We start from the raw sequence: 12,058 nt of genomic DNA, 5'->3' as shown, positions 1-12,058 counted from the left end.
TGTTCTGGAGTATTGCAGTTAGTTTTGCTTTGCACTGCAGGTAGCAGCTAATAACCATACTGATACAAAGAAGTTTATTTTTCATTCGACAATTACAAGAGCACATTCAATTTGAAGCTTGTTAAACATTTGCTATTATGTCAAGCTGACCAAATTTAAGTAATTACCTCCTAGGGGGATTTTTAGATTCTCTTCACATGCTCATTAGCTTGAATTTGTTCCACTTAATGGTGCAATTTTGAATGTTAATTTAAAATGGTCACTAGGGGGAACCCTCTTTATACGCCAGCCCTGTGAGGCACACAGTCCTTGTTGCAGAAGTGACTCTTCTATGGGTTAGTGGGGCACTCTGCTTCCCCTTCAGGCAAGTATGACGCCACATTTTGTGGCCAAGTGACAGGTCTCTAGATCGATGTACTACAGACCATGCCAACTAGCTCTGTCAATCGTCAGTGTGGCCTAGTTTCCCCTCAGCGTAACGTGCTGTGACACTGTCTGTGCAGCAGGCAGAGGCGGCCTTCTCAGTGCGACAGGGCGTACAGTTGCTCGGCGCTGCGCTCCAGTCGGTCCCGGTACTCAAGGTTGGAATAGTTGCCTTCAGGAACCCCTTGAGTGCCATGGAGGAGACCCCAGCAGCAGCAAGCAATCACTGCTGTGCTGTCACTGTCTCCTGGGCAGGAAGAAAAAGAGAAATAGAATTTAGATTACAACTAAGGATGTTTATCACACAGGAAATCTAATTGTTTTAAATTGGTAGTTAAGGTTACATCAGTGGCATGCTATGTTATGTAACTTTTATGGCATGACATACCAAACTAATACATTTTCATGACCTTTAGATTCTTAATACACTGACCGTTTGACATACTATACTATGAAATTGTATATGTGCAGCTGTCTGGTCTATTTGTGTGAATGTGATATCTCAGGAATACCTGAAGGACATCCACTTGGTCTCAAGTATGAACTGGTTAGAATTTTGTGACAGGTCACTGTGAACTCAGGAAGCACATTTTGGACCATAACTCAAGATATTGTATGCTAATTATGACAATTTCACACAAATATCGCCTTTTGAATTAGGAGATTTTGGGCAGGTATGGATGTAAAATGCAACATTAAATTGAGAGCTTTCCCTCCTGGCTCAGGCCCCTCAACGGTACATTGCCTGCATCACTGCTGAAGCCACACCAAACTTCCTGTCCATCTCCTGCTCCATTTCACCCTCACTTATAAACAAGACTCAGAGATGCTTGAACTCCCTCGCTTGGGGCAGACTCACCCCACCTGGGAGGGCACAATCCACAGTTTCCCAGCCATGGCAACAGATTTAGAGGAACTGACTCTTATTATAACCGCTTTAAACTCGACCCAAGTGCGTGCTAAAAGGTCAGAGTTGATGAAGCCAACAGAACCACATCATCTGCATAGAGACAAAACACTCTCCTACCCCCAGAGGCACCTTGAGATCCTGTCCATGGGACTCACCAACAGAATTGGTGACATATACAGCAATGACCTCGGTACTCCATATTCACGCATGAACCACCACAAGAGTCCCCTGGGGACAAGGTCGTAAACATTGTCCACAAAACAGATGTAGACTGGACCGTTACCCGCCTGCTGTTTCTGGATAAACTCTGTAGGACTTTTTGACATGCTATATTACAACTTTTTTCGACGTATTATACTATGACGTTTTGGGAAATACTATAAAACTATTTTGTCGCTATTTTCGACATACTGTACTATGACTTTCTTCTAGTGTATTATGACTTTTTGGCAACTTTTTTCATCATACTATAGCATAACTTTTTTCCACTTTTTACGACAGACTATACTTTGACTTTTTTTTCAAATAAATGTCGACATACTATACTATGATTTCTTGCCGCATACGATACTATGACTTTTTCAACATACTATGAATTTCTTTGACATATTATAGTGTGACTTTTGTTTTTGACACACTGAACTATAACTTTTTTATGACTTTAACGACATAATATACTATGACTTATTCAACTATTCAACATACAATACTGTGACTTTATTGACATGCTATACTATGACTTGTTTTGTGACTTTTTTAACAAACAATACTATGAAGGTTTTCACCATTCTATGCCTGACCGCCTCCAGGACCCTGAGTCAGGCAAGAAAAGTTGTGGCCAACCCCTCCCACCCTGGACAGAAAGACTAAGAACCAATCCCCTCTGGCAGGAGGCTGCAGTCCCTCAGGAGCAAAACCTCATGCCACAGGAAGTTTCTTTCTCTCCTTTGTTTATTGTTATGCACCAAATATAAATGACAGTGAAGTATCATACTATATATACACTATGAAAATTCTTATGACATACTATGACTTCTTTGACATACTATACTATGACTTTTTTTCAAAATACTTTACTATGACTTTTTGGATATACTATGCAATGACTTTTTAGAAATCCTATACTATGCCTTTTTTTCCGACATACTATACTATGAATTTTTTCGACATACTATACTATGACTTTTTAGGACGTTATGCTATGGACTCGACTTTATTCAACATACTATGACTTTATTCGACATACTATACTAGGACTTTTGTCGCCTTTTTTCGACGTACCATACTATGACTTTATGTCGCCTTTTGTCGACATACTATGATTTTTTTTCGACAGACTATACCATGACTTTTTTCGATGTACTATACTGTGACTTTTTTGACATACTATGACTTTTCACTTTTTTCGACATACTAAACAATGACTTATTTTCAACATACTATGACTTTTTTCGACATACTATACTATGACTTTTTTCAACATACTATACTATGACTTTGGGCTGACTTTTTTTTCACATACTATACTATGACTTCTTTTCACAACATACTATATAATTACTTTTTTTCAACATACTATGACTACACCTGGTCTGAAGTTTGTGTAAGGTGTTCACATTTTCCCCACACATTCTTCCTTTATACATACCTGTCTATGTGTGGGAACTGGCATGTGCATGCTTTTTTGTGTGTGGGCATTGTTTATACATCAGGTCCCTGGTCTTTAACGTTTATGTGCACATGTCATGATGGGTATTTGTTAAAAGGGAGCTCCTTCATGACCCCCCTGAAGCTCACCAAAAGTTTCATATATTAACTTTTATCAAAGTTAAATACTGGCTATAAATGTCGTTAAATTCTTGACCTCCAATTCCTAATTGTGCAAAGATATACATATAAAAGACAACACAAATAATCAATATATAGAAGTATAATAAAGAGTTTAAGTGGGTGTGTGTAATAGGGAACGATATTGTGTTTCTAGCTCTTGTATATTACTAACATTACTCTTTTTAATCAACATTGCATTGGATTGGTCACTTAATTAATTATCTTGTGTTTTGTTTCCACTCCATCTACCTGAATTATATTGCAATACAGTGGTCCAACGATTTATCAAGTCTGTCTGTTTAGTTGGGCAATCTTACAATCAATGAATAGTAAATGTTAGTTAAAGTTTGTGGCTGATGTAACAGGTTAGAACTCAAGCTAGTCATGAGGTCTTAAAATGTACGGAAAGTGTCTTAAAAAGGTACTTTAAAAAAGGTATTAAATTTAACTTCAGCATTCCTGCAAATAGCCTGTTCATTGGCAGATTCGTTCATATCAGACTTTGCATTAAAATCAGCTTGATCACTACAGTATGAAAGACGTTTCCTTTACACTTCACTTGTGCCGCTACTACATAGACAATGCAAGATTAGAACTAATTAGATATGGCCTGTCTGAGAGAAAGTGCCCTGGCTGTAGATGAGAAACACCTGTTAAAATAATTCAAAAGGATGTGAAATTATGTCTTTCTGATCAAGCTAAACAGCTAAACTGCCAAAAAAGACATTTTTCTGTTCAAATCTCTGACCTCCATGGAAGCCTGCTCTGCTCATCAGCTCCTCCCAGTCTGAACCCGCCCCCAGCAATGCATCAAGCGCAATCATTGGAGCGTCGTGGCCGCTGCGTCCCGCCCAGCCCGACAGGCTGAAGCTCTTGTAGGCTTCGTCTCTCTCAACGGGACCATAGGGGGAGGGCCAAATCACAGGCCCCACCCCACAAGAGATGCCCCTAAAATCCAGATACCTGTGGACAGATGTAAGAGTATGTAATGTAATGTGCTTCTGCAGAAGTCAAAGTGAAGTAATAACTAATTTCAAGGTTTATAGACATCCTGAACATGTCTTTTTTATTGTATGTATGAGGTTGAAACGGCTGTTAAGCTTTTTATCAATGGTTATTATAACTTATATACGTTTGGATAGATATATATCCACACATTTATTCTTTAAAACACAAAAGTAAATAACACGTCAATGTATGGATTTTATATTGTCTACAGGAGCAATATTTTATTATAAAAATGAGCTCAATGCTGTTGAACTAAACCAAACCAGTGGCATTTTAGTCCAAATCTCATGTCGTCATCTATTAACCCTAAGACTGTAATGGGTTAATAGAAGGTTGCTGATGTAGGAAACCTGAATCTGAATTCAGCATGACAGCGTAACAAAGCCTGATTTCAGCAGCTCATACCACTGCCACTTGTCACAGAAGTAGTCCCAGTCTCTCTCCGTCTCCTCCACGGCAAAGCCTCGACCCTGAACAAAGTTCTTTGCTATTGGACAGGCCTCGTTCAATAGACCTAGACCCCACGTCGTGATTGGCCTGTGCTGGACGGCATATGCCGTAAAAAGGGCAGATGCTACGGCTCCCAGGAATCCAGTGGGGTGAGGATGGGTCATCCTGCCTGTCTCCACGGCAACCGCCACCAACGACAACAGCTGGTCAGGCTTTGGATACCTGATGGGGACAAAGTATTGAACTCCTTAGCAGCATTTATTATGTTATTATTAAAATATATTTAGTTGAGGGTTTCACCATAACCCTAATGAGGTCCATCAAACAGGAGAGAAATACGTTTTCTGTGTTAGTATTCTGTTTGGATGCAAACTACGTTTACAGTAATTACTTCTTTTCACGCAATAATTGACTCAACTTCATGTTTTTTTTGTTTGGCTAATGTTTTCACCCTGGAACTCTGTTTTTGTAAATGTCTGCTTCGTGCTCACTGTACACCTATTCCACTGTTGCATTTATTATAAATTACTTTTGATAAGAGCAGCAGCTGCGTGCCTCAACTTTCAATGTGTATGTAAAATGTTCAATGTGATGTTTTCTTTGTGTCCTTGGTTGACCAAACCGAGTTGCACTATGCATTTTAATAATAAGAATTCACTGACATTTTAGTTTTATTTTGCTTCATAATCCTTACCTTTTCCAGAACCTTTTTTTTTTTATTTTCTACAAATTTAAATTTAACAATTTAAAAGCTGATAAATCCCACCAATTCCTGATTAATTCCTCTCTAAAACCCGAATGTGATGAGTTTAGATCTTAAACCATAAATCATTGCTTCATTGATTTGCAGAATAATAATGGTAACTATTTTGTTGACTGATTATTTGTTTATATCACTTTTGGAACAACAATATCAAACACTCTCAGATTCTCCAACCTAAAGATTAGCTTGTTTTTAGGATCTGGGAAACTGGGATGGACATTTTCCCCTACACTTTATTAAATGATAAAATAATCATAAGATGAATAAATTGAAAATAAATCATAAGCTCCCTTTTTATTTCCTGAGAGAAGACTAAGATCATTTTTGTAGATCACAAAAACCAGAGTGAGAAAATGTATTCACATGTACTCTCTGTATTTCAGAGACAGTAAGTCAGGACTTATTTTGGACTCTGACCTTAACTTTTTAATGTCATGTCAGTAACATAAGAAGGGCAACGGTTTGACACTTTTAAAACAAATCAATAATTGGGAGGATTTATATGCCAAGCTTATTCTTTTTAAGAAACGTGTTCATGTTACCCAATACCAATGAGGGCTACTGTAATGCTCTCTAAACCCCTCAACCCAAACAGAGAACTGTAGTTACTGTCCGTGTCCGAATGTCTGTGTCTGAGAGATGAATCTGGGTCCTTTGCTTATTGGTTGGAATGGTGTTTAACACATGCATTTTAATTTAACACACATTGAGTTTACTTTTGAATAAATGTTCTTCATAAGTAAAATGCCCTTGCATATTACTGCAAACAACAAGTACGTCACAAACAAAAACAAAACCCTACAGTTTTCAGGAGACAAATGAAAACATGTCCAAACACAACAGGTGGCTAGATTTTCTGCAACACCTGCCATTTAAAAGATATGAATTGATATTCAAGTGCCACTAAAATCTGAATCATTTTGTACCATATTTCCTCGTCTCTACTTTTCCCTCGCTGAGTCATTAAGTTGCCCTCTACCTGCTCGAGAAGGCAGTACGGCAATATAATTGACAATTAAAAAATAATAACCATGGAGGACTCAACAGAACATTGAAACTAGAATGCGTAAGGATAAGACTGTTATTGTATTTTTATTCTCAGGATTTTTGAGTGATGGATTGTCTACTCCAGTTTTGATTAAAAACATCTATCAAAATAAACTTCAGTGATTACAATTTTGAATATAAATATACTTTTTCAAAACATAAAATCATTATCCTGCAAATAGGCTCACACAGATAAGAAAAGTGCCACTTAATCAATTTTATACCCACAATTATGTTATCAGACTCTCTCTCTCTCTCTCTCTCCACCTTCGTACACTCACATTTTATTTAGAGTGCAACTCATTTTCCAAACAAGACAAAAGGAATAAACTAGTATAATATGAATTTTACTAAGAGCATTATTATTATTTTATTTCAAGATATTGCAATAATATTTTTATTTAAATTCTTGTCACATTTATTTTGCAATTTGCCCAGTTTCTTTTTTAGATATGTGGTTTCCAAGTAAGCTTTTCGTATACATGAACACATTTAAAACGGGTAGTAGGGACTTGAGTGATGGGTACGCGATGGGACGAGCGTCTTACCTGAGACCAATGCACATGGACCTCATGGCCGCTCCACAGCCCGTCCCCTCTGGATTATAGGGCACTCTGTAGCCTCCCTCTTCTCCAGGCTTCAGCTGTGAGACTCCTTTGAGAGCAAATTAGAGTAAGTCAAATCTCTGCCATCACTACAAATAAATGTGATAGGATTTTAAGATAAACTTTGTGTCACCCAAAATGCTTGAAGGCCCTGGTTTCCTCCCATCCATGTCTTTCATACCGTCCACATATCGAGAAGCCACCTCATGCATGAGTTCCTCCCCCGCCTTCCCTACGAGGGAGACAACGCAGAGTTAAGTTGTTCACTCTGCAAATGTTGTCCTTATTAACTTTTTAAATATGTAAGGGACCTGTTAACAAGGCTGGCTGTTTGCCTTATCACAGCAAAAGGTCAAGTTGAATTTCTACCATTTTCATTCCACTTGTGCAGACAGGTGCAAGACAGGAAATTAGATTTGACCTTTAGTTATGAGGAGGAGGGTGTGGTGTGTCTGTGTGTCCTAGCGAGGGCTCATCAGAACATCCCTGATTATTAGATCAATCCATTAAATTGCTTGTTTGAGACAAAATGAGCAAATGAGGGACAGAAACTGGATGGAGCAAATGGTTCCAATGTAATTTTAACCTCACCAGTGGCCAGTCCTTCAGCCGTTGCCAGATGCAGAACCGTGTCGTCGCTTACCGGCCAGTCGGGGAGCTCGGCCTTGATGTTCTTCAGACCACCAAGCTCTTTTAGCTCCTGAAAGGAGAGAAAGGGCAAGGGCAGACATTTTAGGGTAAATACACCTTCAGCAGTGGGTTAGCTTTATCACAAACTCAGCCCCTCCTTCCATATTGGTCCGGCACCAACCTGATGAATAGCTGGTCCCGACTCATTGTACTCCCAGAGCTGGTTCCTGTATCCCAGAGCATCACCAACACCACTCAGCAACATGGCTGCTTTATAGTGCTCCACTGTAGCTGATCTGATGGGACAAAATAGACTATTAACACTTTTTTGATATATATATATATATCCCTAAGCTATGACAACTCACTGAGCCATAAGAAAACCAGGCAACCCAAGGGAAACTATAAAACCAGAAAGTTGTAGATGCTCTTTTTAACGGTCCTATTTTTACTGTCCTTAAAATGGAAACAGTACTGAGGAGAAGATGTTTTATGAGTTTTACCAAGATAAATCCTTCTGTCTGGGTAATTCACCTGAAGCAGCTTTGCACATTTAAATATTTATATTTAATTTCTAAAAAACAACATTAACACCATCAGTGTTATATTTCTCTATTGGTCATAATGGAGAAAAAAAAAGGAAAGAACACTGTGGCTTCAAAATAATGATACTAATACAAATAAATGATATACACACACGCCCACATACAACCTGTTATATCTAACCATACATTCAAAACATCGACATGACAACGAGTCATCTTAGACATCACGTTACTCTTTGGCTTTGATACTGTCGGGGAAACGCTGCACTTGCTGTAGGAGATATCATGCTGCGGTCAGTGGAAGTCTCACCGGTCCATTGCAGCGCGTCTTTCCCCGAAATCAAGCGTCACCAGGCGGCCACAAAGACAACTTAACACCGGGGCTGCAAACTGAAGCGCTGGAAACCCCCACTAATCAATATCACTTTCTACTTGTTTGTAGCAGATATTAGCTCAGTCCCTCCACACCAGAGAAGCTCGGAAAGGCCTGTAGCAAACACCAGCCTTCATTCAATAAAGTTATTGCACGCAGCTTTTAAAACCCGAGCCGCGGTAGGCCAGACTCCCTGAAAAACGTGGAGGCTAAAAAAAGACACAGCTGCGACGCAATTGCAGAAGGCTGCTTTCCAGCTGGCATGTTGGAGACGAAACCAAACTAATGGCAACTCGTCTCTGTAACACATTGACTCATTCCTAGACAGTCACCTTCTACACAGCTGCACCACACACATCTCAATTTCATTTAATGTGTGTGCTATTAGTGCATAAATAAAACGATTGCCCTGATAATTAATAACTTTAGACCACCAACATTTGTGTTGCTGAAAAGTGAAATACATATTAACCCCTTGATTAACTTTCTTTACGTTAAACGATTTACCATAGAGTCATGCCTGTATTGACAAAAACAATAGATAATGCCAAGCAGGTATAACGTTTCCCATGTTCACCATGCTAGCTCAGTATGCAAACTTTTTGCTAATTATCACTATACAGTAAGTATGGCTGAGTGATGGGAACGTTTTGCAGATATTAACTCTTAAAAGTGCATCAATTTCCTATGTTTCCTTTGTTTAGACTGATACTCCTTTGAATCATCACTTATGACTCATTACAAGCGTGTGTTGGTGTCTGTGTCTGCAGAGACCCTGCCATCTGCCTGTATTTTCCCTTTTATTTTAATTATGCTATGACTGGGACATTTCTGGGCTCAGCAGAGCGCATTTGGACCTCATATGGTTGTGTAACCAAAACCATGAAGCAGGGTCTGCATTCAATATCATTTCGATGTCACACCGTACAGAGGCCCAAGTTGACCTATGTGGGACTCTTTAGCGTCCTATACAAGGCAGCGGGTTGTAAAATCACTGTGTTTTTTAAAGCTTCATTTTCCCCTTTCAGTCTCTATGTGATGCTATATTGGGCTGTGTCACATACCGAGCAGAGAGACATACAGACACATAAAGAGCAGAGGGCGACAGCAGGATAAGAGTGCCTTTGGCTACATTCCTTTAAAATCTGGTACCTTCCCACAGGTTTGTGAGGAGGTGTGGATGTGTTTATTTGGGCTTAAGAATATACCTGCCATCACTTGTTTAGCCAAAGAGGAAAGGCTAACAGGGCTAACAACTGACAATGTGACTGCATAATATACCTTTAAACCAAATATCTGGCATCCTTTTTGACAAACTTTATTAAAAATGTTAATTTATTCCATTCCTCTCTGTCTGTATGTCTCTCATGCTCTTCTTTTGCTGTAAAAGTGATTAAGTATATCTCTGTTGTCTCTCTGACCTGATCTTAAACTCCCAAAGAGAGATAATCACAGCCTGAGTCCCTCCTCTGCTCTCCCTGCTGGCACTGTCACCTCTACATCCAATTGAAGTTAATTCACTTTTTAATCTAAACACTTGGGAAAAGAAATCAACCCGAAAACCTGTTAAAGGAGTAGTTCAACATAATGGGTAATAGGCTTATATTCTCTATCTTGTCAAGGGGAAGATGAGAAGATTGATACAATGTCTGTACGGTGAATATGTAGCTAAAGCCAGGAGGTGGTTAGCTTAGTTTAGATTAACGACTTAAATCAAGGGATAAATCGCTAGCCTGGCACAGTCTAAAGGGTAAACAAACCTCTCCAAAGCCCACTAATTAACACCCTGCACCTTGTTTGTTTAATGCATACAAAAACCAAAGTGTTATAACGACAATATTGGTTTTAGTTGCAGTAATATTTCTCGGCTGGGCACAGTGAGTTCCTGTGAGTATTGTTTAAGGCTGGTGATCTCTATTTGCTACTGTCTAAGGTCTATTTGACCTCTCTGGACACAGCCAATCACTGTGACCATTGCTTGAACAGATAGTTATACAAAAAACTAATTACTTGTGTTTCTTAATTTTTAGAACTGTGCAATAAGACATTGGCCTATATATCAAAAAAGATATTCTCTTGGCAAAATATCAGCATGCTTATGCATCTATCAAGTTTGTTACAAAAATGAAGTCTCTCAAACATTGTCATAGTTACTGCCAGCAACATTGGCATTGTAGCTAAAGTGGCATTGAGGCACAGAGAATTAAGCTACATAGGGAATACTGTTGAAGAGCAATTTATCACTGGTTTGTGTCGATTCATATGATTTGTTGAGAAAAATAACACTATATATATATATATATATATATATATATATATATATATATATATATACATATATATATATATATATATATATATATATATATATATATATATATATATATATATATATATATATAATATATATATACATATACATATATATATATATATATATATATATATATATATATAGAAACAAATATGGAATATATATATATATATATATATATATATATATATATATATATATATATATTATATCATATATATATATATATATATATATATATATATGTACAGTAATGTACACTCTCAGTGTTATTATAAGAGAAACAAAATGGAACCATGACATTCCTGAACTCATAGTTCTAGAATTCGAATGTGTAATGAGGGAGTGATGAGTGATGTCACAAATTCCTTTGATTTTCTTTGGCTTTCATCTCAGCACAGATCAGAGCATAACAATACGGATCAACACAGATTAGCACTTATCAACACATATCAGCGCGGATCAGCACGCATCTTCACAGATCAACACAGATCAACGCAAAACACACAGGGGACAACTTGTAGCTATTATTTGCAGCTAAAATTACAGACCAGCTGTTTGGAAGTAAGGTATGTCTACAACCCTGTTTATAGGATCATTCCTCAATCACCTAGTTCATAATTTAAGTCTTAACATGACTGTTGTTGTCTACTTAATTAGTCAGTCATTGTGTTAAAATCAACAAATGTTGCATTAATTAGCTGGTAGGGACTTGTATCTTTTGAAATCATATTTGTTCAACAAAACGTTGGCACAAGCTTGTGTTTGTATTACAGATTTTAGGGACAGATACCATTTACTAGATAAGCTGTCACATGTGCTAAATGTCAAATTTGATGGTTTCAAGTTTCAGAATTGAAATGTAAATATGTGAGGTAGGACGGACAATAGTTTGATATTGTAATGTGATTTTTGTTTTCTCTGTCTGATTTATTTAGTCAAAATGTACGAAAGAGGAGACGGAACTCACAACGGCAGAAATATAAATCGTAAGTACTTTATATACCTATCTGTAATGTATAATCTTTCTAAAAGCTATAAAAAGGTGGAGTCTGCAGTTCTAATCAAAACACATTTTTTGCAAATTTTAAGTTATTATCTCCTCATGCTCTGCTTGCTAACTGTCCGTACTGTTTGCACTGTTCATACACAGTCTTGGC

At 37.8% G+C, this 12,058-nt stretch overlaps 1 protein-coding gene across 1 annotated transcript; it reads right to left on the bottom strand.

Moving 5' to 3' along the window:
• adprh (ADP-ribosylarginine hydrolase) lies at positions 1–8,835 on the bottom strand. The gene is made up of 8 exons (XM_054599204.1): positions 8,522–8,835; positions 7,848–7,962; positions 7,628–7,736; positions 7,170–7,268; positions 6,980–7,085; positions 4,577–4,843; positions 3,912–4,126; positions 1–670 (listed from the first exon to the last, which is right to left on the bottom strand). The coding sequence occupies exons 1-8, from the start codon at positions 8,527–8,529 to the stop codon at positions 522–524; spliced, it is 1,068 nt and encodes a 355-aa protein (XP_054455179.1). The 5' UTR covers positions 8,530–8,835; the 3' UTR covers positions 1–521.
• Positions 8,836–12,058: the final 3,223 nt, after the last annotated feature.

This window comes from Anoplopoma fimbria, chromosome 5, assembly GCF_027596085.1.
Source record: "Anoplopoma fimbria isolate UVic2021 breed Golden Eagle Sablefish chromosome 5, Afim_UVic_2022, whole genome shotgun sequence".
Taxonomy (NCBI): Eukaryota; Metazoa; Chordata; class Actinopteri; order Perciformes; family Anoplopomatidae; genus Anoplopoma; species Anoplopoma fimbria.
The sequence above is the reverse complement of the archived record's forward strand: the minus strand, read 5'-3'. Positions and strand labels throughout refer to the sequence as shown.

Bases quoted from the DNA above. Each gene is read 5' to 3' on its own strand.
- adprh (XM_054599204.1), bottom strand. The intron at 7,269-7,627 runs GTGAGGTTAAAA...TCTCCCTCGTAG, and splicing joins GGCTGAAGGACTGGCCACTG to GGAAGGCGGGGGAGGAACTC. The intron at 4,844-6,979 runs GTAAGACGCTCG...TGTCCCCATCAG, and splicing joins TCCATGTGCATTGGTCTCAG to GTATCCAAAGCCTGACCAGC.